The 27,994-nt window shown below is 44.2% G+C and overlaps 1 protein-coding gene across 1 annotated transcript; it reads left to right on the top strand.

The window, feature by feature from the left end:
* Positions 1-957: 957 nt before the first annotated feature.
* Positions 958-24,084, top strand: GTF2H1 (general transcription factor IIH subunit 1). The gene is made up of 15 exons (XM_086471986.1): positions 958-987; positions 4,760-4,928; positions 6,765-6,957; positions 10,082-10,244; positions 11,942-12,035; positions 12,746-12,895; positions 13,986-14,065; positions 15,405-15,535; positions 16,693-16,780; positions 17,843-17,931; positions 18,796-18,913; positions 19,771-19,861; positions 21,309-21,424; positions 22,509-22,601; positions 23,191-24,084. Exons 2-15 carry the CDS (start codon positions 4,775-4,777, stop codon positions 23,275-23,277), a joined length of 1,647 nt encoding a protein of 548 aa, XP_086328112.1. The 5' UTR covers positions 958-987; positions 4,760-4,774; the 3' UTR covers positions 23,278-24,084.
* The last annotated feature ends 3,910 nt before the right edge of the window (positions 24,085-27,994 follow it).

The raw sequence follows: 27,994 nt of genomic DNA, 5'->3' as shown, positions 1-27,994 counted from the left end.
GCCGGACGGGAACCGGGATACAGGGTTCACAGGGACGGCAGCGACTCCCCGGGATGGGGCGGGGCCAAGCCGGCCTCCCCTCCCGCGCGCACCCGCCGCCGGCGGGCACCGAACTCCCCGGCGGCGAGAGTCGAGCCGAGCCCTGCCGGAGGGCCACGGCGCAGCCCCCGGCCGGCGGGGAAGGCGCCGTCCCGGGCAGACGTACGGGCAAGGGGCGGGGCGGGGCGGGGCGGGGCACGGCGCCCCCCACCCGCGGCCTCGGCGGCCCCGCCCCCAAACAGCGCTGCACGTGACCCCCGGGAGGGGCGGGGCGGGGCGGGGGTGGGTTGCCGCTCCGTGCAGCGTCACGCCGGGCGCGCCTGTGCGGGAGGAAGTGGCGTCATGCGCGCCCGCCTGCCCCGGCCACGTGACGCTGACGCGCGGCGCCCCCTCCCGCCGCGGGCCGTTGCCGAGGGGAGGCCCCTCCCCCGCAGCGCGGTGGCGGCGGCACCGCCGACCTGGGACCGGAGCAGCCGGGCCGCTGGGGCCGATGGCGGGGGACGAGCGGGACCCGCGTCCCGCGGGGCCGGGTGACGGCGGGGGACGGGCGGGGCCGGGCGCGGGGCGGCGGCGGGGGGGAGCGACGGCGCCGTTTATCTCTCCGTCACTCCCCCCTCCGCCCGCCACTGTCATGGCGACGGGGGAGGGGCCGTCACGTGAGCGGGGAGGGGGGCGGGCGGGGAGCCGGCCCGCGCCACGTGACCGCAGGGGACGCGCCGTGGCGGCCCGTTCCCCTGTCACGTGGGGCGGGCTCCATCCCCGCCCGCCCAGCGCCCCGCGGATTGTTCCGGTCACGTGCCCGCCCCTGCCCGCCCCATGGCCCCGGCGGCGGCGGCGGTGGCGGCCCGACCCCCGTAGCGCCCGCTCCCGCCCCGGGCCCCTCCCGCGCGGCCCGCCGGCAGCGGCCAGCACGCCGGCCCGGAGCAGGCCCCCGCCACCGCCCGCACGGTAAGGAGCCCGCCGGCGCGGGGGACGGGGAGGCGGCGGCGCCGGGCGCTCTGCCTGTGTGTGTGCGCGGGGGCCAGCGGGGCTCGATCCGCCTCCCAGCCGGTTCCTGCCCCGGGTACGGCGGGGCAGCGGCTGCTGGGGAGCGCCGCGGCGGCCTTTGGCCTCCCGCTCTTCCTGCCTGCTCGGTCCCCGCCGCGGCGCCGGCGGGCGCTTAACGGCGGCGGCCTGGCGGGGGCCGGGGGTGCTGCGAGGGAAGGGACCGGGAGGGGGGCGACGGGATCGCGGCTGGGGGGCCCTGGGCTTCACCCGAGCGCTCGATCGCGGGTGCGGGCAGCAGACCGAGAGGTGCCCTCCTGCCGCCCTCCCGGGCCGCCGGAAGTCGGACGGACCCTGCCGGGGCCGTGCGGTGTGTCCTCGGGCCCGTTTCGCCGCAGGCTGAAGTGCGGGGGATGCGGACGCGGAGGAAGGCCGGAGCGCCCCTGCGGGCGGGCTCGGCGGCACCGGCTGGGCTCTCTCCGCTCGCCGCCGTGCTTGGCGGGGCCCGAGGCGGATGGCCCTTCCCGCAGCTCCCCGCGGCGCTAAGCTGGGTTCCCCGGGCAGGCCGGCCGCTGCCCCCCGGGGTGCTGCTCTGCCGGCTCCCCGCCCCACCCTGCGGGCCCGCGGCCCTGCGGCCGGACCATCGGGGCCCGGCTGCGGACCCCCGCCACTGCGGTTCAGCCCGGGCCACTGGCGTGGGCATTCCGCTGTTCCCCGCGGGGAGCGGAAAGCTGGCAGCACGGCCTGCAGCAGAGCTGTCAGAGCTCACCTGCCAGCCCTTGCCTACCCTCATCAAGTCAGGATTATTAAAACGTGTAAGGGTTTCCTTTATTTCTGCTCAGAACGCAACAAAACCACGAGAAGAGACTGGAGTGCAGTGCTGGTGATGGAGAGCGTTCAGAACAGGCATTGTACGGAACAGAGGAGAGAGGGACCTGGTTTTGAAAGTGGTTGGGAAGAGTCACTGCATTAGAGGAAGGATAGCTGTTGGAATTTGATGCTATTTCCAGAAGCTGTGTTCGCTCCCACAGAGCTAGGAGGGGAGGGGTGATAGGTGAATAAGCAAACAGGACCTTGTTTGTTTGTTTATGCCAACACTGAAGCTTCCTGATAGATTTTGCCAGTTGTGAACTGCAGCTGAAATTAACAGTCTCAAGACAGGCTTGATGACAAGTCATATAGGGCTACTGCTTGATCACAGTGCTTTTCAGAGCTGTTAACCATCACATCAAAACCTCTGCTGCTGGAGAATTTAAAATAAACTGTGTCTGGCCTTCCTATTCTGGTTTGTCTTCCAAAATCTGCAGCTGAAGAACTCTAATGCTGCTTCTTTTAGCAGCAGATTAAACTTATCACTTAAAGCTGTAAAATAGCAGAATTTCTCCATGTGCATGTTGCAGTTCTTGCCTGTTTGAGCAGCAGTGTCATAATCTGCTGCACTGATTCCTGGAAACTTTAGTTGTTAAATACAGAGGTTATGGGATTTGGGCAGGCATGAATAGATCTTTGATGGCTCTCACCCTTCTGCATAGTAAGCCTTAAGTGTCCAAAAAGAAAAGAAAATGACTGGTGTACTGGGCGGGCTTAGCCGTCCCCTCTGCCATCGGTAGGAGACCGTCCTCGTGCTTTTCTAGCAGCTAGGCAGGATTTCTATTTTAGAATTTTTCCTGTACTTGTAACAAGAAGCCATCTTACTTTCATCAGCGAAAGAAGGTAACTTTACTAAATCCTAATATTTTTTTATTCCTGTAATATACTGTTCAAAACACAGCTCAGGGTTTTCTCCATTTTGGGTAATGCTTACAGTGCTTGTGAGTTGTATCATCCTGCTGCCGCCATAAATTACTGCATGAAGAAGGAGGCACAGCAATGACACAAATAAGAACAGCAGTGAGCTAGTGTGTTCGCCCTCCCAGAAGGCAGAATGAGCCGCTGGTGGGGTAATTGTGCGTTCACAGATTGCACACGGCAGGGTACTGTGCTGGAAGTGCTGCGGTTGTAAAGAAGTTGCTAGCTGCTGGTCGTTTTCTTCTGTAGTTGAAAGACTGGTTGTAGGTGGGTGAAATAGCATGGCAGAAAAGCAAAGCAACTTGCATCAGAATGAGCCTGACTGTGGAAATGCTTTCCTTTTTCTTTCTGTACAGTACACGTTTAATTCCTTTGCATTCTGTGGCTTTGTCTCTACTGCATTGGATAATAATGACCTTAAAGGACTGTAAAGTAACAAAGGGAGAAAAAAGTAAAAATCCTTAGTTTTGCATATGTTGAGGTTTCTAGCCTATTGGAGTCTGGCCAGCTGCCTTTTTCCAGTAAGGATAAGGTGCTGGTGAGACTACAGACCTGCAACAGGAAACGACATGAAATGGTAGTGGGAATGGCACTGGGAGAGAGCAGTGCTGTTGGGGAGACTGCAATGGATTATGCCAGGAAACGTCCTGAAATCATGCCATGCAGTTTGCTCGGAGAGAGAAGTATTAGCAGGGCTGCTCTGAGTGTGGCACAGCGTGTTCTAGTGACTGCTGCAGTGGTGCCGATGCGAAACCCCGCGTTCAGCTCAGCATCACTGAAGTCTTTGGCAACGCTTTGGATGACTGAAATGACAAAGGAGCGAAGCTTAAGTGCAGAGGCCTTTGGCCATTAAGTATTTCCATTTGGTATTTTACTTGACTCATTTTGGAGACAGGCTTGTAAGGCTTTTGCTGAAGAGAGTGCGGTGCTGCTGTCCAGGTTGTCAGTCCTATCTTGCTGGTGCTTTAAGGAAAATATATGAATATAAATGCTGAAAATGATGTTTTGATACCTACCGTAGTGTGATAGCTGATGCAGGTTGCGGTTTGAAGTTTGATGTGGGCCTCCTCAGCAAATATTACAGGTATTCTAAAGCACACAAAACATGCATATCAGCATTTGAAAATAGTATTTTACATGTCAATAGTAAAGTTTATGATGTACAGAATACAGCAGTTGGACAGACTATAAACGTTTACGCAAACAACGTGTGAAATTTAAGGCTGTAGGGTGAACCTGTAGAGAGGAATGATAGTGACTGCTGGGGAGCAGAATGCAGCAAGTATCAAAAGGCTTGTTGATGTGAGACTGGCGACAAAATTACCATTGTGTTGAAGCAGGTGTGACATTAGTCCCTCGGACTTTGGGGGAGAGGGACAGGAAACTGGCCAGCTGGAATCAAGTGGAATGTTGTTCAAGCCTTGGGCAATAAACCACGCAGGAGTGTAACTGGGCTGCCTTATCTTCAGCACAGAGAACTGCACAGCCATGATTTTTCACATACCTTGTATCATTTCCCTTTTTTTGAAATGACTTAACATCTGCCATTCACAGTGAAGGGAATTGCTGCCAAATGCCAGAGGAGATTTGGAATTTATGTTATTGCTTAGCTTCAGTATTCTTCTGAACTTGAAAAACCAGTAAAGGAACGTTGAAACAGGAAAATTTGGGTATCAGTTTAAATGTAAGATTTGCGGGTCTTTTATTGGAGCAAAAGCAGTATCAGCAATGTAATTAGATTAATTATTTAGGTAGCTGGCAGTATTTTTTTTAAATAAATTTACTGATTGCACTGACAGAGGGGAGCATGTTTGTGTAGAATGTTTCAAAAATGCTGTAGGCATTAACGAGTAAATGTGGGTTGTAATACTTTGCTCTAGACAGGAGTAGTGAAAGAGTTACAGCAAAAATAATCATACTAATCGGCTCAAGTGTATGTTTTTAATAGCTCCTTATAGCCACAATGGCAACGTCATCTGAAGAAGTGTTACTGATTGTAAAGAAGGTACGTCAGAAGAAGCAGGATGGAGCTCTCTACCTGATGGCTGAAAGGATAGCATGGGCACCTGAAGGCAAAGACCGATTCACAGTCAGCCATATGTATGCAGACATAAAATGTAAGTGAACGCTTTTTCTGTCCAGCTTCAGTAAGCAGTATTTCGGTAAACGTTTGAATGCGACCCAAAGCTTATTTGCCATAAAACGCTAGGAGGTGAGTTGGGAAGGTTGCAAGGGCCTGGAGCTTTGCCTAGGTCATTCTGTGTAGCAGCAGAGATCTGAACCACGGTGAAGTATCGCCAGTTTATTAAGGATGCTACTGCAGAACTTCTGTAGTCTTCAGACGTTTAAATTATACTGCATTTACTACTAACTTTTGATAAACTTCTGCAATAAATTGAACAGAAAAATAATCTATGCCATATGCTTGTGGAGGGAAGGGTGGGAGGAGGGTTGAGGAAGAGTATAGGATTTTCAGGGTCTAACACAGAAACTATCTGGTATGTCATCTGTTAAGCTGTGCATCTAAAGCTGTTCCAGTTTTCATATAAAATGAACCTCACTGTTGTATTTCCATCCAACAGACCATAGCTTGAGAAGCGCCAGCTTCTGTAGTTTGGCCTAACTGGTAACATTCCGAATAGGCGTTTGCTGTTGCGATAGCAGAGTACTTGCGAGTCAAAACCGAACAGTAAAGACCTGTAGGACGCTGCCTTTCTGGCTCCAGTTAGTGCTCATATTCCACGTGCTGTAATGCCAAAGAAGGAATAAAAAGAAAGTTGTCTGCGTCACTTGGTAAAGGTTTAGTGATTATTGCTGTTTAAAGTCACATACAAGTACTGCAGCATGATCAAAAGTGTGTGTGATGAATCAGAACTAATATGCTCTTTTCTTAAATATGAATGTGGTAATAAGTTTAAAAGCTCCGTTCACCTATAATAATCAAATTTGTGAAGATTTTATTTAGTATTTACTTAAACAGCTTATATTTTAAATATTTACATGTTTAGGCGTTGAAGTGTCTCTAACTTTTGACGAAAGATGCTCTTTTTTTGTCATCTATAAATAAAAAGCAGGGGATATGTGTAAATTTGTAACAAAGATGATGATTTAGTGGTGACATCTGGTTCCTGGCTCCCACTTGCACTAGAGAAGGAGTAAGATTCAAAGCTAAGTTAGTGCCATTTGCAGTGCTACACTGAAGTCAGTATAGCACAGTAGTCCATAAACGTAGTTGTTCTAGCCTCTGGTTATGAGAAAGGAAGCAGAAATTAGGTTTTTCTTATGAGTCATGAGGGTGTAACAGCACCTTGGAGGCATTGGCGATCAACTTGGGCAGTACTAGTGGCTAAAGGTGCCTGCCACACCACTTGAAACCAGCGTACCTTTGCTGTCGACAGACATGCTGCTACCCCACCCTGCGTCTGCTTTCTTACCACTTTTCTTCTGTGGGAACTGGTCCAGCTGGAAAGGCAGAAGGGGGTTACTTTTCGGTGGATCAGGCCCTTGGTCTGGCTTGCTGCACAAACACTAACGCTCGTACAAGAAAGGCGGCAGGAAGAAGCGGAAAGGGGAAGGAGGTTGTCGCCTTTCAGCAGCAGCCTGGGCTGGTGCTGGGTTAAAGGGTCCAGGTGATGACAAACTTATTTGCAGCAGTTTTCGAGTGGAGGGTGAGGGGAATGCCAAGCTGAATTTGGGCTCCTAAGCTGTAGCAGAAGGATACTGAGCAATAGGCTGCTGGTGTCCGTGCCTTGTGTTTTAGAGAGAACGAGGTGCAGGGTTCAAACTGATTTCAGGGGATGACTGTTCCACTTTCATGCCTGGAATTCACACAAAGGATAATGCCATTTAATTGGATGATAAGGATAACTGCTTATAAGCAAATACTCTAGGGAAGAGAGTTTCTTGTATAAGTGTACTGTCTGTTGCTAATTAATACTCTCTGTGTAATCTAGGCCAGAAAATCAGTCCAGAAGGTAAAGCTAAAATTCAGCTTCAGCTAGTGTTGCATGCAGGGGACACAACCAACTTTCACTTCTCCAATGAAAGCACAGCAGTGAAGGAGCGAGATGCAGTAAAGGATCTTCTTCAACAACTGTTGCCCAAGTTCAAAAGGAAAGCTAATAAAGAACTTGAGGAGAAGAACAGGTAAAGGGAAAGGAACGTTAAAGTTTTGGGGGGGTTTTGGTTTGGTTTTTTTTCTAATAGTTACCTAGCTATAGTGTATTTCTGCTGACAGCTGTTATTGCAGCATCATTGTTGACAAAAGGTCACGATCATGACAAACTTACCTACACAGTTGCAGATAAGCAGCCACTTCTTTATTGCAGCACTGGGAAGCACGGGGGATAGCTCCACCTTACGTGCTTAAAAGTTACATAAAAAAATTCAGCATTTTATATCCTTTTTCTGCAAAGTCATGGTCTTTAACGTATTTTAACATAAGCATGCATGTTATGCCCGCTATTCATTTTGACATTTACAATGATTGGTCCACCCTATTAACTAACTTCATTAGTATTCCTATACTAATATAATCATTGGTTATCTTACTGATCAAGATCTCTGATATACGAATTAGGATGGGGAGGATGTGAGGGTCTTCACCTTACCATTCCTTAGTTTCTCTGGTTTCATCACATAAGATAAGAAGACACGCCAAGAATGGGCACTTTCACTCCCTGTACCTGTCTCCCTGCCTCCCTGTTCTGTTCTGGACAATTTCACAATTAGCTGCAGCTTTAGCTTTGACCTTCTTTGCAAGGCCTGCATCTGTTGTTTCTTAGCATCAGTGAGGTTTTGTATATTTCTTACTACAATGTAAACTAATATCATCAATACATAGCGTTAGTTATTCCTTAAAGCAATTAAGTCGTTCATTAAAAGCAATTAGTTATCCATGAAAAGTAATTATCTATACAAAATCCAAACTTGACTATAACATCAGTAGTGATATGGCATTTGTTTCCCTAGTAAAAATCTCTCTGCTTTCAATTTAGAGGCAGTTCCTTGGGGCTTACATAACTGTAACATGTTGAGACTGTACTTGTGTTCCCAGTGACACGTTCTTGAGGTGTAAAGGCAGCCAGCCCAGCTGCCACCCAGTCTTTGTTACCCGTGGCTAGGAGATGAAAGCACCCAACTGGCTGGCTGTCTCTTTAGTCTTCTTAAGTAGAGATGTATCAGTTAGAAAAGCTACTTGAAAGAATTTCATTTTTTTTTCCTTTTCCAGAAGTTCTTACCTTCCTTGATTTGTGGTTGGGTTTGGTTTTTTCCCCTCCCTGTATAACCTCTTGGGTTTTTTCCCCTCCCTGTATTGTAACCTCTTCCCCCTCAAATCTATCCTGTTTTATATATTAAATTGCTGAGTATTTTCATGCATCTCACTTGAGATGCAGTAGTTTGTTATTTGGCATGCAGGATGTTTATTCTAAGAAATGTTTTGAGAAGACATTCAGGACCCAAGTCCTTTTCCCAAAAGGGCTTTTAAAATATGCTTCCGTTCCTTCCAAATGCGTGTGTTAAACCAGTCCTCGTGGCCGTAGAGCCCCGTTCTCTGCATCTCCCACTTCACTCTAGCATCTGCTGTGAGTCCCGCGTCTGCTACCTTCCGTTTCCAAAGACTGTTCTAGCTTTGAACTTAGGTAAGTTAAAGCTAGATTTTTCAAAACATAGGAGCATTGCCTGATTGGGCAGACGGAATCTTTACGAGGAGATTTCCCAGCAGAAGGGTAAGAGCCTTTGTGCTGGAGCTCCGACACATCCAGGATTAACTGGTTCCAGTACTGCAGCAACCACTAGGGTCTACAGCAGGGCAGGCTGCTTTGCCACTGTTACCAAATAGTTTCTTTACGCTACGTACCTTATTTCTCACAGTATTAATACTGAGTATGTGGGCAGTCCTACCTCTGAGTCTTTGTACCCTTCAGTGGAGTTTTACATATTACGCCATGTGGCATTAGGAGCTTTTCTAGTTACAGAAAAGCCAGAATCTCTGCACGTGCTCAGTCATAGTCTGTTCTTCTGATGATTGAAGTACAAGTGATGGGGCTTCATTAGCTGAATTTGCAACAGGTGAGGCAAAGAAGTTTCAACCTGTTCTGGAAGGGTACTACATCCAGAGTCCCTGTGGCACTTCCTTGATTTATTAATATGTGGAGGTCAGGTATGTACGAAAATTCCAAGTGTTAATGAAATAATTAGACTAACAGACTGCTTCCTCCTGCACTAATTTTTAAGACTTGCCACCAATCCGTATTTGTACCAACAAGAAAAACTGGAAAAACCTTCGTGGTTAAAACGTAACAGGGATGTCTGCCACAAAGCTGTCACTTCCACCTCATCCTGCTTCATCCTTAGAGCAGCTACAGACGTTCATTCAGTCCACATTGCACTTTATCCACGTTCTTCCCTAGACCACGTACTGGGTATTCATAAGATTCCTATATTTTTGTTTGCAAATGATCGAGACCCTGAGGTACGCACTAAAGATTATTGAGGTTATTGGCTGATTGTGAACACACGCACATTTCCCTGAAAACAGGCTAGTGGGTTTCAAATTCGGTGCACAGCTGTGTGAAAAGCTGTTTAAACATGGATTAACTGACAGTTCAGGTGTGTACGTTCTTTGTGTTTTGGATAGTAAGGGTGATACTTGTTATTTGGATGATAACTTTTGTAAACATTATGCTCTGGTGGAAGTGGCGACACTGTTACTGTAGCACTTGTGCTGCATGAGTTCAGTAATACAAATGAACAAACAATTCAGGGTAATGTGTGGTCTAAGGTATACGTTGTAATCTGTACTCTCGTACTAGAATACACACCTGTAACTACTGAATTTTAAGATCTTAATCAAAAATTGGCTAGTGATTCCCCGCCCCCCCGCCCAAGACCTTTCTTGGGGAAGTTCAAGAAGATCCATTGTGCTTTTGCAGTTCAGGAGACTCCAGTAGTCCTGGACCTACAAAGACACAAGAGCACCACAGAATATTTTTAGGACAAGATGTTAATTCCACATTAATTTTTTCTTAGGCATTACTGTTTTCTAGCATTTAATACTATGCCTTAAAAGTTTTTGTAGTCCTTTCTTAAGTCTTGTGAGACAAATATAGCTATTGAGGCTGGTTGCTTACACAATCTTGTTAAGTAATGCACAGTATTCTGAAAGAGAAGTTGGTTTCTGTTTCTTTTGTGAACTCATGCTAGTTGTGGAAATACTAGTGATTTATTCTGCAGCATTTCAATTCTATTCAATACATTCTTTTACCAGAATGCTGCAAGAAGATCCTGTTTTGTTTCAGCTCTATAAAGACCTTGTTGTGAGCCAGGTAATCAGTGCTGAAGAATTCTGGGCCAACCGTTTAAGCCTGAACGCAGGGGATAATTCTGCAGCACCTAGTAAGCAGGATGTGGGCATCTCTGCAGCATTTCTGGTACGTTGAACCTCTAACTTAAAGGATCTTAGAGCAAACAAATTGGGGAAAGTGGGAGTTCTGCTCACGTACTTTATTCCCATATACTTTAATTTTGTTCTTTCCTGGTTCCTCAACATGTCTCCTCGTGTTAGTTAGACTATTGCACGTGTAAAGGAGAAAAAAAAAAGCAAAGGTTTTACACAAATCTGCAACCTCAAATTTTTATCAATTTAAGATACTCAATCTGAACTTTAAATTGGCAATAGACAGATGTTTATGCTGCTGCTCTGCCTTCCGTAAAACAGGAATAACGGTGAACTTGCAGTCACTAGATGAGTGTATTAACTCAATAAGTTGAAAAGAGTACCTGTTGCAGCACTGACATGCACAAATTAAGCTGCAAAGACTTGCCACACAAAAGGTTTTATTCCCGCTCCATTTTTTTTAAACCAGTACATGCTTTCAGCTACTTGAAGAACAACTTGTGTATCTGAAAGCTCATTTTGTCTCTCTCCTTCCACAACTTTCACTTCTGTTACCCATTTGTAGAAACCATGCTTCAGTAATTTCAGTGCAGTCTAAAAGTAATCTAGGTACAATCTTCAGATTCCTCCCACAGAGACACATTTCTACTTCTGCAAGAAAATTCATCCAGATTATGACTCTCTAGCTGGAATCCCATTTCCACCTTAGTAATGACTGTGCACACATCAAGGATTTGGGAGGGAAAGAGGAGGTGGGAATTGGTTTATGACTTAGCTGCTGTACAAACACATGTTTTTTTCCCCACTAGAAATTCCTGAATCAGTTACCAAATGAACTTGGTTGCTGTGATTTCCTGTCTCCCATTATTCTTACACTTTAACATCAAAAACCAAACCAAAACAACCCCCTAAGCCTTCAAAACTGAAGCTTTCTTAAATTACCTGGTTGTATTTGTGTACACTGCACTAGTGAAGAACAAAAATTCAGGTATTTGTGTGTCCTGCTTCAAGTTAAAATAACTACCTGGCTCTGCTCTGAACGAGTGCTCCTCTAGGAAGAAGGCGGTACAAAACCTAGAATGTAGGTGTACAGGAAAAGGAAGAGGAGAAGGCAGCATGGGCAGTCATGTACTTTTTCCGGTTACTGAGAACTGGACTGAGCGCTTGCTCGCTCCAGAGCTTCCTAAAGAGATCACTGAGATCTGACTTGCAAGTTCTGACTAAGGTTTACCCTCAATTTTTAAATTCAATGTTATTTATCAGTTATACTGAGATGCTTTTAGGATATGAGGAAATAAGGTGTAAGAGCCATAAATCCCTTTTTGTCACTTCATGGTCATCACTGATCATTCACTAGCTGAACTGTTGAACGGACAAGAGAAGACGAGGCACATACAGTAAATGCCTGTTTGTACTTGGGAACGAGGGTGTATTAAACAAAGCGTACCTTCTTTTGACTGATGGAGTGGTCTTTGCTTTTGTCTTCTAAAGCTTACAGTCTACTTCTTGAATCATCCCTTAAGTGGCAAGTATAATAAAGTAATTAATGTATGCTCTTTTATTTCTCATCCTAAAAATACCCATTTATGATTAAATATGCTATGGATTATTGGAGGAAGAAGATTATTTTATCTGCAGCAGAATTTGATTGCAAGATGCCAGGTTTTTTCCTTCTCCAGTTACAGAAGGCATTCAGACGTGACTGTTTCCTCCCTGTGTGCTTTTTCTTAGGCTGATGTACGGCCTCAAACAGATGGCTGCAATGGTCTGAGGTATAATTTGACTTCAGATATCATTGAATCCATATTTCGAACATATCCTGCAGGTAAGAATAGTGCTTTACATAGCAAATACATGCATTTAAGATCTGGTTTTTACTGTCTTGCTGTGGGAAGACTAGAACGTTAGTCTGAGCCTGGTAAAGGACCATCTCTTCACTCATCTGGATGACTGTCCCTGCCTTGTTTGAAGGATGGGAAGAAGCATGTGTTAAAACATGCTTTTGAAATGAAGACTTGGATTTCGTTATATGAAAACATTGTAACTTATTGCATTGACTTTTTTTAATTGCAAGTAGATGTTTGGTTCCCATGATACTCTCCTGCTCAGCATTTCAGTTAATTGTTATTTTTCATGAAATCACCTTTGCGAGGAAAACAATCCGATTTCCATCGTTCCCCTGCACTGTATTGAACACGGACGCTTGTTCATTTTGGCTTCTGGTTAAAGAGACTGGATCCATTCTGAGAATAACTAGAACTCTGCCAAATCAGTCTTGTGTGTGTGCGATTCAAAACAGAGTATTCACACCACTGTTACGTGCATTTCTCTTCAAAGCATTAGCTAGCATTGCAGGGCATAAAAAAGAGGACCTGTTGGCTCATGCTTAACTACTGCATTCCCTTACGTTAAATCAGCATGGCTGAAGGCAGCATTAGACAGAGAGCAAGGAAGCAAGCAAGAGAACTGTAACATAAAATGCCATGTTCAGGTTTGCAGAACAGTGTGTAATCATTACGTGGTTTCTGTTCACAGTAAAAATGAAATATGCAGAAAATGTTCCACATAACATGACTGAGAGGGAATTCTGGACACGATTTTTTCAGTCTCATTATTTCCATCGGGACAGGCTCAATACAGGCTCAAAGGACCTCTTTGCGGAATGTGCCAAACTGGATGAAAAAGGTAAGCTTTTTGACTCCGTTTCTGCAGTGGGCTGCTACAGTCCCAGCTACGTTGTAGAGCACAACACTCAAGAGGTATATCTAGTAAACAGCAAGCTGAAGTCAAAAGTTTTCGTACATTTGCTGGGCATCTTGTTAGTGGAGCTGTAAAGTGAAAGCTACAGATTGTCATTGAACGTTAGCTATAGCTTTGCTATTCCTAGCGTGTTTCATAGTAGAGTGTTTCCTGAAACAAATTAGCCTGTGGAAAGTGGTAGCACTAGAAATAAGCTTTATTACAACTCAACAGTAATCTCAGTAGATCTCAACAGTATGTGTCAGTACAATCTCAACAGTAAATCTGTGATAACTTCTGTAATGTGCTTTCGTGCTAGATTGACTATGCTGGGCCATCAGTTACTGTGGAATAACTTTGTTTACATAAGGCTTTGTTGTGTGGTACGTGCACAGTTTACAACAGGTATGGCTCTTGTTACAGATCAGCTTTTAGTAATAGAAAAATATGGATCTTGTGTAGGATTTTCCAGAGGAGTTGCCATCACTGCTCGTAAAATACTATCTGACAAGTTTTTATTGAACTTTTGAGATAGGTTTGTGATGATACAGAAATGTGAAGAGTTGAGATCACTTATCACCACCCTTAGTACGTTTTCTAACTAACGAAAGCATTCTGTTAGGAATCCACAACGCTTCACAGGTAAAAGCTCTCACCAGATATGAATTACCATTCCATCCTAGACAGGGCAGCAAAACAGTGCCAAAATTAGAAGAAAAACACAATTAAGGCTTCCCCGTTCCCACTAATACAACTAATATAACTGCACCTTCAGTTTGTTGGTTTTTTTTTTACCAAGCAGTATTCAGTGATGTGTAGAAGTTGATGAAAACTGCACTAATTAGTAGGATGATCTTTTACGATAACTTTCCAAGCTTACTGCTTGTTTTAAATGGAACTTTGAAAAGGGTTGAAAGTTTCAGTCACAGTGATACTTGAGCATCTGCAGAACCTTTGTCTTCTCCTTTTAAAGGTTAAATATAATCGCACAAGTTTAGATACGGTTTTTCATGGTTTTTTTCTTTGTTTCATACAGGGTTAAAAACAATGGTGTCTCAAGGAGTAAAAAACCCCCTGATAGATTTAACAGCTTTGGAAGACAAAACATTAGATGAAGTAAGTAGCAGGCAAAAAAAACCCCCACAACCCCCAAACCCATCCTTAGTTTCATTTAAGAAGAAAGTGGGTCCTTCTCCTGTGTAAATAACTAAAATGCTAATTCTAAACCACATCACTTACTGGGCTGCTGCAGTGGTTGGGTAGTCAACATTTATGCAGTTGTATGTGTGTAAAGAAACAGAGACTGTGCCTGTGGACCTGTATGCCTCAAGGGTCTGCCTTAGTGCGCTGAGTATGAAAGCAGGACTTCCTTTTTAAAAAGAATTACTATGTCACTTGGAGGGTTTTTTTGTCTAAAGTGGACTCTCTGGTTTCTTCCTACCTCTTAGGAGTTGTGACAGTGTACAGCAGAGTAGCACAAAATGGGGAAAAGTCTTTGCGTTTGTTCTCACTTTGAACATTGCTGTTTGAGTCAGATTAATTTTAAGGGCACTTTATAGGATTTTCTTTGTTTAGCTTTTGATACCATGTTTTGCTAAAAATATGAGTAACTTGAACTATTACCTGCCTCCACATACAAATTGAAACAATTTGTTAGTGGTGCACCACAATGTGAAATAACTTAAAGATGCACTTTTCTGCAGTTGATTTAACCTAAACTTTTGAGTTGTAATTAATAATGATCCTGCATTTCTAAGTTGTTGTGGTTTTCGTGTGTGGTTTGGTGGGTTTTTTTTGTAAGGGTTGTACAAAGGTAACAGCCTGAAACTGGACTAGGAGTTTAGGACAGGTATGTTTGAAGTGCTGTGTAAACTGCCCTAGTTTGCTTTTGAGGCTGGTTAACTGCAAACATGAAACTGTGCATGGGGTAAGTGAGTTGCCTTCAGCCACCTGGTAACTGGGAAACACTGCCAACATCAAGGCTTGAGGTTTTTTTGAATTCCTAGCGGTATCACATCCTCCTGACAGGTGTCATTTAGCCTGTGGGGTGCTGGTGTCCCACAAGATGTTAAAAAGAGGTCAATAAAACAATTGCTAGCTCTTACTTGCCATCAGTGCCTGTCTGTTTCATACAGGTGATCCTTAAATTTTTTTAAGCTAGTTCTGTTTTTACTTATAGTTAGTTTTGTAAGACCATGATCTGTTAAGATTTTTTTTCTTCTCTCAAACACCTCTAAACTGCCAAGTGTTAGCAGAATAAAATAGTCTATGGAGATTTTTTGAAGTGCATGTGGTGATGGTGGGGCAAGGTAGGAAAATACTGCTTCAGATGATGATGCAGCATCACGGTAGAGTTCAGAGGAGGTGGGGTGCAGGCTTCCTGACTCAATGGAAAACAAAAGAATCATCCTTCTGGGTTTGGGGCAGGAGGTGGCTAATGTTGTTTTCTTTGTAGGGCTATGGCGTTGCTTCTGTGGCCTCTACATCAAATGCCTCAAAATCTGCTAGAGAAAGTAGCAATGCTGCCATTATAAAACGCTTTAATCATCATAGTGCCATGGTCCTTGCAGCTGGCCTCAGGAAACAGTAAGTTTCAATGTTGTGTAAAAGCTTTTTTGTAACAAATTTTAAGGAATTTCCAAAATGAAAATACATCTTCAATCACTCATCCAACCTTTTCTTTTCGTTTTTTGTGAATGAAGTATTTTGCTCTGGTAACGAAAATACCTTTAGATTCCATTTTACTTTATAAAAGTTCTTCAGAGCTGTCCGAGATTACAAATGTTATTTTTAGCCGAGTTACCATTCAAAGCAGATTAAACAAGGAAAGGATGTGTCTGCCTTAGCTCTCTAGCCCTGGCGAAGGCTGCAGAAGCAGGTGAGGTCTGGTGCAGGGAGTTCCTATTGCCTGCCTTCCAGGAGCAGCTCTGCTGGGCCTTCCTGTAGTTGGGTGCATGGACAGAAGTAAATGAGGGAGCAAAAGAAGAGTGTGGCATGGGTGAAAGATTCCTCCAGTGCAGTATCCCACCCCTGACCAAAAAAAAAAAGTATCAGGTGGCTACGTGTATTTACAGTGAACTTCACAAATGAAACTTCTTAAGAGAGGCATGAAGTGGGTTTGATGTGAAGTCTGCTTTACAACTGGTTTGTAGACAACCACCGAAGGACTATTACTACTCTACCCAAATCTTACAGACCTTGCCTGTGAGAGATCTTAATTAAATAATCTTAATTAAATTCCGTGTAGCTGTGCTCCTTCATGTTGTTCTTCTGTCTTGCATAAACTGAATGCTGGAACTTAAACAATCTCTTCTGGGTAAAGTGTGTTTCTGTTTCTCAGTTCAGAAAGAGACAAAACAACAGCTCTCATTCTGAAACAGTGGTATCTCAGGGCTCCTACAGCTCGGCTAATACCTGGTTGGCATCAGTGTGTATGCAAAATGTTTCCAGTTTAGTCATGATTTTGCTGTGTCCCACTTGCATTGTTGGCATTTCTGAAGAGAGGGAGAAGCACCCTGCCCTGCTGTTGAATTTCCCCCTTCACAAACGGGATTATTTGAAGAGTTTGTTCCTTCTATCTAGATCAATTGCTAGAAATGAAGGCATAAGGGGAAAAACGTTGACATACAGTGTGTGAACATGCATATGAAATTTTTGAAACAGATGTATTTACTTTGTCTCTAGCTTGTATCTTAAGTTTCCTGTGAGGTGAATTCTTCTTAATGCTGTTTCTCTATTTTAAGAGAAGCACAAAATGACCATTACAGTGAGACCAGCAGTACGGATGGAAACTCCAGGGATTCAGATTTCTTTCAGCCACCAATGAAAAAGGTATAAAGTTAGCTGATGCAATTCTGATTGAACGGAACTGGAAGCTTTGTCTCTCAAAGGATTGCCGAAGGTTCTTTCCATTCAGTGCAGTTCTATTCCCCCTCATGCCGCACACACACACTTTTTTTTTTCCCAAATGCCTGAAAACTTCTAGAGAACATCTATCTGAAAGGGATAGTGGTGTTCAAGCACCAATATTAACTTATCAAGTTTACTGTTTGTAGAGGGGATGATTAAACTGGCACATGGCAGCCTTCATCTTAAGGCCAGAAGCTGAAAGCGTAGTGACCCCTCGTGCACTGAAATACAGGGCAACAGCCTGTTCTAGACTAACCACAGAAGCTCACAAAGTGGAAAAGAGTACCTGATTGCTACAAAACTGGATTGAATACTCCTGCTAGAGCTGACAGCCTAAATAGAAAATGCCAAGGGGACTCAAAACCTGTGTATATTGTGAGAAGAGATTGTAGAATACACATGTTAAACGTTGAGGTAGTCAACAGCTTTGACTTTCCTGAAAGCTGCAGTTTTTACTGGGGAGAAAATGATATACCAGGAGTAGAATAAATGTGATTGAAAGAATGGCATGAGAGACTTCAGAAGTCGTTTTCTCATTGTACAAGGTCTGACATCACTGTGCTGTTGCCTCTCGCCACTAATGCCCTGGCTCTCCTGCCAGCAGACAGCTGGTTTTAGTCTTAGCTCCTGTATGCCAGCCATTAAATCGTTACCTTTTCTGCTAATCTGGAGGTAGATGGACTTAAATAGAGAGCACAAAGAATGATCTGTGTATAGCAGAACTGCTTTTTGGAAGTGGCAGGGACTGCAAGTTTTGGCCAGTATCTGCAGAAAAAATGGTAGTGCCAAGACTTCCAAGTTGCACACTTTAAACAATATCGGGCACTGCTCCCTCTGGAGGGTAGATGCAAACCATTCCACACTTCATTTTCTTTAAGGTTTTAGTAACCCTTCTGCTCAAAGTCAGTGAACTGGAAAAAAAGCACTAGATGCATCGAATTGTGTCTTCATTAGTAACATGTATAATTATTTGGCTTATTTTAGGTGAAACTGCAGGAGTCCATTGAGTATGAAGATTTAGCAAAGAATAATAGCATTAAAACTATTGCACTAAACTTAAAGAAGTCTGATAGGTAAGTTAACAAAATATGTGCAGCTCTTTCAGCATATTCCATCTAGCCGGTCTCTCATCACAGCCTGCACAGAATCGGCTGATTTCGTTTCTGCTGTGCCACACTCAGGTATGTTTAGGCTAAGTTTAGAAACCTAATATGAACTCCTCCATAAACCAGCTTCCCAGTAATTCCCATTTAAATTTGTATTTTGATTTCATCTTGCTTTTCAGCAAATTAAGTCTCTGTAAGCCTGCTTGAAGGGCTTTGACAGATAATTTCTGTGAAAGTCTAACAGACCTGTATTCACAGTTCAGCACTTTGTTGCAGCTTACAGTGGAAAAATGTACGTGTTACATGTGAAAATATATACGATTCCAAGGAAAATTCCACTCCCAGGCAGAAAAGTCCAGTTGGGATAGTTTGGACTGCTCACTGGTCTAGTATTTTAATAGTCCTCTTGTTTTGTAGACTTTTCAGTTCGAGAACCATAGATGTAACTTCAGAAAAGGAGTGATACTGCAGGAAAGAGAACAGTTCCAAATGTGCATCTAACTTCACCTAGCTTCGTTTCAGTTGGAAGTGGTGTGAATTCCTCCATTCTAATGATATTCCCAGAACTAGGTGGCACAGGTAGCTTTTCGTCAGCAGAACGATACTCGCAGATTCAACAACAGAAGCTCTTCTCTTATTTCTCTGCCATACCATCCCTAACCCAACCTCTTCCCATGTGTATTTTACTTTGTCAATAAATAAGGTTTGGATAGGAGCGTCAACAGTTGCAAAACATCTAAAACTGGAAAAATTTGAACGACTGTCCACTGAATTTGCCCTCTGTTTTATCAACACTCCTATTAATACACTTTTCTCTTTCTCACCTCGCAGGTATTATCATGGTCCAACTCCAATTCAATCACAGCAATATGCAACCAGTCAGGATATAATTAATTCTTTTAATAGTATTAGGCAAGAAATGGAAGCATATGTACCCAAACTAACTCAGGTATGGAAGAATACTCAAAAAAAAAAAAAAGTTTTCCTTCTTGCTGTTAGCATCTTGCTTTCTGTGTAATTTTGTCCTTCATGTCTACTGGAGTTTTAATTTTCACAGTAAAAATTATCTACAACTGTAGGCAATACCTTTTGAGCTGTCATGTTTAAAATCTAAACAATAAGAAACCGAGTCTTTGCTGATGACTCAGATTTATATTCTACTGTTACCATGTTCTTTTGAGGAAATGGTAAAGCTATAAAGCAGTAAAGCAGGACAGTCATGCAACATGAAGCACAGGCCAATATTATTGATCCCACCCCCTGAAATTTAGGATGTAATGGTGGTAGGAAGTCGTAGTAAGCAGGTTTATAACCAAACAGGTCTTCTGCTCCTAAATGCACTTAGGTGGGATGTAGATCTCACTGGGGGCTGCACAGCAGCTCTGTCCTGGCAACCAGAGAGCAGCAGAGCCATGTAGCCAGTCTCCCCAGCCGGTATCTGAACTTCGTCTGTTAGTAAACCTAGATTTGGCCCTAAGTAAAGCAGCCACAACTGTGAATGTGTCACGTTTCTGTATAGTAATTCTCTGTCTTGTTTCAAAGTAGCTACACAGCCAGTCATGTACCAGGTAAAGCAAAGGTTGGTTTGTCTGTAATTAGTTGGAAAGCTTTCACTAGAAACACGAGCTATTGCGCTTGAAGGCACTGTGTGCAGTTCTGGAGAAGAGCAGACTCTTCATCAGAACTTCCACTGCATCTGCTCAACTGTATCTTTGCAACTGGAAGTTCAAATACAACTTATTTTAAAAAGATTTTAAAAGCGGTGGAAAAAGTGATCTGAAATATTTGTTCCCTCTCTCCCTTCAGGTTCTTTCAAGTGGTGATGCTACTAGCACTATTGCAGTCCTGTCACCTGGAGGAGCACTTATGCAGGGTGGAACACAGCAAGCCATAAACCGTAAGGATTCAGGATGTAGAATACTTTAATCATATCTTATTGCATTATACAGCAGTACCTGGCTTGCTGTTCCATCTCCCTCTTAGAATATGTTACAGTGATAAAGGAGATCGTGGAAACATGTAGCTGGAGTAATACTGGGTTACAGCAATAAAAGAAAAGCAACAACCCAGCCACACCATGAGGGTGATACTGGCTACACCAGTGCTGAGGCAAGTGAAGGAGAACATTTTACAGAGCAGGTGATGAAGGATGCACTTGACACCAGGTCCTCTTACAGAAAATGGGTTTTGGTTGTTCAGGATTTTTCTCCTCAGATCTTTTTTCCTGGATTTTAGAAAGTAAAGGCATACTCTGGGAAAGCTCTAAGGAGGTGAGGTCTAGGTAACTGTCTGGAACTACGTTTTTTGCAGCCTGTATTTAAGATCCACAGCTTGCTGTGAAAAACACAGCTTTCTTGTAGACTGCAAGGGCAAAACAGACAACCCCTCCTCCTCACATCTCCATTCAACCACCCCTTTCCCTGTTGTCACATTCCTGCCAGTTTGAGTTCCTTTCTGTGTAGTCTCACAGCAGATGAGTCCCTGTTCTCACAAGGCATGGGTCATAGCAGTTTTCTGGTTTAACTTGTGTTACTTTGTCTGAAGAGCAGCAGAAACTAATTCAGACAGCTGGAAAAGCAAGCATGAGTTCTTTATGGTACTGGAAGGAAAGGGGTCAGCAAGCAGTAGTGAGGCTTTCTTACCCATCCCAGTCAACATGCTGGGTGCTACACTCCACTTCTTTGAGCCTGACCACCACTTTTTTTTTCTCTTTAAAAAAAAAAAAAAAACAGCCTCATCCTAGAGTTTGCTATTCACTGTTCAGTTCGCTGTGCTCCTGCCATCCTCAATGACTGCTTGTGCTTTTTGTCTGGTTTTTATGATTGTAGTTCCTTCCCTGTTCTTGAACCCTGTCACCCTTTCTTCTCTACGACTATCTGGGATACGGTTCCTTTTTCCTGCCTGGATTTTTCATCTTCCACGTGCTGTGACCGTATTCTCATTGCCAACGTAAGAGGGAGGGAAAAGCTCGCAGTATCTACCACACACTGTTGAGCACTGTGCTGCGAAGAGAACATGGCGCTGGTCCCAGCAGCAGTACTGCTGCCCTGTTAGAACAATACAAGTGTACTGCCTCTAGTCCTGGGTTAAGTTTGACAACTGTTCTTTGCCTGGCATACGTCTCCCTATATAATAGACAGATTTCCAGGTATATATAAAAATAGCAGCTGACCTGATCTAATGCTGCTGCTAGTCCTCCTTCAGGTGCGAGGCACCTCAGTGTTCCCTCCCAGCCAGCCTTCCCATGAGTCTAGTAGAAATGCTGAACACCTTCCTTAGCCTTACGTTCTTATTCTTCATGTGATAGTTTTGAGTGATGTGACAAGATCTTTTTCCTGTTGCAGAGATGGTGCCAAATGACGTTCAGTCTGAACTAAAACACTTGTACGTGGCAGTAGGGGAACTGCTACGACACTTCTGGTCCTGCTTCCCTGTTAACACGCCATTCCTAGAAGAAAAGGTAAGGGGGAGCTTCCCGGTGTGGCCCTGGTTGTGGTGTGGCCAGATCATGGTTTAGAATGACTGTTAACTTGATGTATGGAACTAATACACACGCTTTAAATCAGTGCAGCACTTACTCATCATGAGAACTGAAGGTCACAAAACAGTGTAAAACATTACTTTCTTCAGCAGTTCTGCTGGTGCTGTTGGTTAAAATCACCCTTGTCCCTGCATGCCTGTTAGCCCCTTTCAGGAGCAGCTGTAAACCAAGCTTATTTCAGACAGTGGTCAGCTACACGCCAGCTGCCGATTTCTCATTGCCAATTTAAAACACAAACTAAAGGGCCCCTTCCCCAGCTCTAAGACATAACCTCCACAGAGAGAGTTACAAGGAAGTTTTCCTTACTCTTCTATCCATTGCAAAAATCACTCAGTCACAGCTTCAACACACACATTGCTTTTTAGAACAAAGTTGCCTTCAAGAAGAGATGTCTGTCTGCAACCAAGTGTACGATTGTAACCGTTTTGCTGTGGCTGTTCTTTCCTTTGACTTCACATGGATCCAAAGATAAAAATTTACATTCAGATATGTTGGATTTTCTACTGCAAAATGTGCCCTGAAAATCCATGGTACAGTCTGCTTGAAGCAAAAAAAAAAAGATGGTTTTGTGAATATCTTATCTATAGCATTTACTGACAAAGTAACGATGATCACAGTAGCACACTGCACTTTCAGTCATCCTGCGCTTGCACCAGAAATAAATATGCACTCGGGCATTGGGACGGGCTGCCCAGGGAGGTGGTGGAGTTGCCATCCCTGGAGGGGTTCAGAAGACGCGTAGATGTGGTGCTTAGGGACCTGGTTTAGTGGTGGGTTTGGCCGTGTGAGGATTAATGGTTGGACCTGATGATCTTAAAGGTCTTTTCCAACCAAAATGATTCTATGATTGTTAAGAGACTGGTATTTTAATAACTTTTCTTCCTCAAACTATGTGTGCTTAAAGTAGCCCCAGAATTAAAGTGTTTTGTTGGAGAACAATGTGTTAAAGGAAATGAAACTTCTGTGCCCATGATTATAATACTGGTTTCTGTCTCTCTCTCAGGTTGTGAAAATGAGGAGCAACTTGGAAAGATTTCAGGTTACAAAGCTCTGCCCATTCCAAGAAAAGATTCGGAGACAGTATTTAAGCACAAATGTAAGGGGAAATACTCTTTACCTTTAATTATGTGGGTGCATATTAATAATTTGAATCATCATTATCAGAGGAGGGTTGCTTTGTTACTTCTTATCCTCGGGCATTTTAAGTTTTTTGTTATCTAGGAAATGGGCAGAGAGGAATTGGGCACACAGTTGTGTCTTCTCTCCCTGTATAAATTGCTGTGTAACAGCAGAAACTGTCAAGAGCTGTAATTTGAAATTAGGCAAGTGAGACAACAGAACGGGGAAGTCGTGTTTCGTTTTTCACTTCCACCGTGAAGTGGACAGAACTTCAGCCACTTCAGAGCTGTCCCCCACCACGTCAGACTAAAGACTGGAGCAGGCAGCACCATCAAGCCTCACTTCCCTGTGACCTCCTCAGCTCAGTAGCTTCCCGAAGTGCTCCCTCTACAGAGGCTCTGCAGCGGAGCCTCGGGGTCCTTCCTCTCCCGATGGGGCACACCTCTGCTTTTAGTGAGGTGACTCTTGGGGAATAAAAGGAAGAATCCAACTGAGTACCTGGTTCAAGGGAGGGGAGGGGATCTGTTTTCCAGTAGCTGGGACATTTTTTTTCCCCTCTGTTTCAGCTGGTAAGTCATATAGAAGAGATGCTGCAGACGGCCTACAATAAGTTCCATACGTGGCAGTCGCGGCGTATGCTGAAGAAGACGTGAAGGTGCATGCTGTACAGGTTTGAGAGCAAAGTCTGCAGTAGGTGTAGGAGTACAACCTAGCGTACGTGCAGATCTTACCCTTGCTGCAGGAAGACCTGCAAGCTATGGACTTCTGGAAACGATGCTAACTGAACTTGCACATTTTTGACAAAGAACTGAGATTAAACTTGAAAACTAGGGAGAAAAACAAGGAAGAACCAAAACAGAAGAGCTGAGGCGCAAAAATATTTAAAAGACACTGTTTACTGCAGTTACTCAGGAACTGCTTTGATTTGCATAAAGAGCTGCTTTCAGAAATAAAAAAATTTAAAGAGGGTGTATTAATAAAATCTGTTTTTCTGTCTAATTTTTTTTTTTTTTTTAAAGAAGTGTATGGCACAGGGTAGAACTCAAAAGTTTTTCTTCACTGGATTCTGACATTTTATTGAATTCTGTTTGTACTTTCTGCAACAGTTTAACAATGACGTTTTAAAATATAGCTGAGACTGGTTTTGCTTCAGACATCTGGGAGAGTGCAGCTGTCGGAAGACAAGCTTCTGCCATATGTTTCCCCACCAATTGGAAGCAAGAGACATTGCACTGAAAGCTGCTTATGGTCTGGGGTCCCCAAAGGCACATGGGGGCAAATGTTTGCCTGAAGTCTTGGATTTTTGTGCAGAATTTTTTCAGCCATCAGTTTTGCATGTTTTCCTTTGAGTGCAAGTGTGGGCTACTGCAGTCTTTTTTTTATGGTGGCATTTGTTCTGAGGAGAGAATGCATTTTTAAAAATGAAGTTAAATAAAGTTTCTTACAAAATAAGTCATTTATTTTCAATTCTTAGACATTTTTTTATTTCTTCTCCTAAATCTGTTTTCCTTCACTCTTCCTTTTTGACTGTTACACTAGTTTTGGCGAATTGATAATCATTGCAAAGAGAAAAATGTGTTACTTACACATTTCCATAGATATTGGGAATCTGTGCCATACGTTGTTCCAAATAGAATCAGTTTAAGTTTCAGACCAACTTGTCTTGTATTAAATGTGACTTAAATGCAAAGTAAATCTGTTTTCTATAATATATGCAGTTTAATGACATCCTTGTATTTTCTTGTCATCTTGACTGTACTAAAGCCCCGTATGGGCTGATGAACTTTTTTACTGACTAGACCTGACTGTTAGAGTACAAGATGCATTTCCTACAGAGACAGATCAGAGTGACAGTTCGTATTGGAAGCAAGCGTGGCAGCGTTCAGTACGGCAGAAGAAATTCCCATTAGCCTGCATCATGGCTTAATGCTAGACTTTGCCACCATGGTAGGATCTAAGACATGACAGCGTGACGTTGGGTGGGTAATTCTTGCAAAGTCCTACAGAAGAAAAGATGTATTTGTATAGCCAAGTCTGTGCTTGTTCTGTGCTGCTGCTCCATTTATGCAAGAGGGGTTTTTTCTTTAACTGGTGCGTGGAAGTCAGCAGCTGCTTTTTACCCAGTGTTTCTGGATTTTTGTATTATGCTAATATTTTGGTAAAAGCTCAGTTTCAGTTAAATGTCACCGTCTGCACCAAAATTCTGTTTGGAAATGTATGCATATTGTTAAGCCTAGTTTCCCTGTCTGCCTCTGCAGATAGATGCATGATACCTGCTCTGTGATGTGAATGTGGTTCTGCTACAAGAAATGACTGGGCTCAACAAGACAGACGCCCATTATTTTTGACAGGGTGAAAAAAATGTCACTAGGAGTAAACAGATGTACGTACAGCATTTGGGGGACGAGGTGTACATCTTGTCAGGAGTTACCTCTTGTGATAAATTAACTGTTTCTCTAAAATTTAGGTTTAGGGTATGGCTTTATTAAGCCTAATCCTCTTGTAAGTGCAGGCAGCTCCCAGAAAGAAAGGGTAGTTTTGTTCTCCCCCACTCCAAAGCCTCTGATTTAGCAATTCTGTGGCCAAATTTCAACTGTTTAGTCAAAGCTGTAACACCTTTCATCATATCAGAGGGCTAGGTTCAAGAAAATAGGTCTGACTTATATCCCAACTGTGCCTGAAGCTACAAACAACACATTTGAGTATTAGACTGCACTGAGACTTCATTTGAAGAAAAATAATCATACACAGCAGAGTTTTGAATACAGAACTAATTCTCCTTTGATTTGAATCAGTATTTAGTATTCCTGGAAAGGCTGGGCAAAAGGGCCGGTGTGGTGGGAAAGTTTCAGTGCATCACAAGAGCATTTTACAGTTCAAAGGACTGTTGTTTATAATGGTTGTGGGGGATGGTGTTGCAATAGCTTTAAGTTACTATAGCGTTATCAGGCTATCAAAATGTACCTTAATTAACAGAATTGAGGGGGAAGAGGACTATGATACTAAATTCAACAGTTTTGCCTAGAGACTGTACAGGCAAAGCTGCTATGCACTTCATATTGCTTTTTCAGGTATTGTGGCAATAAGGCACAGGCCCCTCCTAAAGTAAGGGAGGTAAACTAAATATTCTTTCTTCTACATTGTGTTCCCCTTTTCTGTAGCATGGTCCAAAATCCAGATTCATTCCTTAAGTTTTGAAACTGAATCATCATGCATTATATTACTATTGGAATCTTTATACTGACTTGTATTTTTAATGAGAATTCATAAAACTTGTATCATTGGCATTGATCTAAGATTTGTAGAATAAACCCTACTGAATTCTAAAGTCAAGTCTTCTCTAATGCTTAGGCTGTGTTTTCTGATGTTCAATTGAATCCCAAACAGGCTCCATTTAGGTGAAAATGGAGAGCGCTGGGTATGGCGGTAGCTCAGCTGTCCCTTCATGCTGGTAGAAGAGGTCAGGAGCAAAAGGGTTACAATACAGTTGCTGTCAAATTATTTCATGTTTTAGGAGTCAAGAGCTTTTTCTGCTGCACAGGGAACGTACACCATTACCAGTGCTACTGCCCCTCTATTCCTGATCATACAAAAGCCAGTTTAAGTCTCCAGGGATTAGTACTCTGCTTGTTCCCTGTATTGATCCAGCAGCTGTTGGCCCAGGAGAGCTGCACAGGCTGCTTTGACAGCCATTCACATCCAAGCTTTGCTAGTAATGGAGAAGGGGTAACTTAAAGCAGATATTAGCACAAGTCTGGCTCAGCTTCTTTGTAGCCTGTGAATTTCAGCAGATGAAAATACTTAGATGCACCATGAAAAGGCTGGGCTATTTCTCTCTCAACAAGAGCTCTACCCCAGTCAAGGACAGGGAGCCTGGAGCCATTCCTTCAAGTATCTTCTTGCACACTCACAAGAGTAGCTTCAGTCTAGACTGTGATCTTCAGCCTCCTGATGTGACAAAGCACTGACCAAGGCCCTGTGCTTTTCCAGATGGGCGACTCCCCACCACCCCTTTGTCCAAGATGCTTTTTTACAGCTACAACTATTTTCCCTAATTTATACTGTAACTACATCCTTACAGCTTCTCTCATGAGGTGTTATTAGCTAGAGGAGCTTGCCTTATCCTTGCCAAAACTCCTATTGAACAGCTGCTTTATCCAGAATGTCATTTGTGTAAGCAGGGGAGGTGACAACAAGAGAGATCCAGTTTTCCATGATCCATCCTGTTCCCTTTTCTTAAGGGACGAGCCTACTCAAGCATCCCTGCTGTCTGCAGGCAGTGTATGAAGTGGCTTTGGAGCCTTTGTGTTGCACCACAGTTTCAGTGTGTGAGCCACAATAGTCTGAACCTGTTTCCAAGCTCTCCCTTACCTTGCAGCAAGAGCTGGAGCTCAATCCAAACAGAACACAACAACTTCAGTCTGAATAGCAATCAGACATCACTGGTGATCTACCCTTGATCCTCCATAAACCCTGGTAACTAATGGCAGGTGTGCTCCTGCAATGGAGTTTAAAGCCTGAGGAACCATTACATTCCCTAATCCAACCTCCCAGATCTTTCTCAGGACACTGCATTTCCCCTCAGCTACCTCTGAACACACCATCTCCCCAAAAGATACCCAAGCCCTTGTCTGTAACAGAGGGCAAGGGAATTCACCGCTCTCCTTGACAGAGGATAACACGTCAGGGCTCTTTTGGGCTGTCTGCTGAGGAAGAGTCAAGACCCGAAGGTGCGAGATGCAGCCAGCGCGGCTGACCAGGCTGCAGGAGCAGTTTGGACAGAGAGCCCAGTGCCGGCTAGAGGGCACTGGCCGGAGCCCAAACACCTCTGTTCCTCCAGCCCGCAGGCAGCCAGCACCCCGGGGCAGCCCCAGCTCGCTCACCAGGGACACCAGAGGTCAGTACGTCCCAGCCCCACTTCCCCAGGCCACGCAGTGCCATTCACCATATTCTGCCTTCAGGCAGCTCTAGGAGCACAGCCGGGGGGGCAGAGTGCCACAGCAGGGACGTGAAAGACACCTTGAGGAATGCAGCCGAAGCTGGGGCTCTTTGGTGGCACCTTCCCAGCCCACGTGCCCTCAGCTGCTGTGTGCAATGAACATCTCCACCCTCTCCAGAAGCCGACAGCCCTCTGGTCTTCATCTCCCCACAAAAGTCCACACACCCTTCATCCTAGTAAAGCCAAACTACTCTGGTAGTTCAGGTATCAGCATATCCCCTGAGAAAAAATGATCCTGGACTTAGACCCTGTCCTCCCTGCCTGCTAAGATCCCCTTTAATGAGATTGCTTTGTTATTATCCTACCCATAGCCCTTACAAACCATAAATGAAATCAGAGGCTTGGAAAGGCAGTCTCCCTCCTAAACACCA

Source organism: Leptosomus discolor, chromosome 12 (assembly GCF_034619465.1).
Source record: "Leptosomus discolor isolate bLepDis1 chromosome 12, bLepDis1.hap2, whole genome shotgun sequence".
In the NCBI taxonomy this organism is placed as follows: domain Eukaryota; kingdom Metazoa; phylum Chordata; class Aves; order Leptosomiformes; family Leptosomidae; genus Leptosomus; species Leptosomus discolor.
This window is presented reverse-complemented; position numbering and strand designations above follow the sequence as displayed.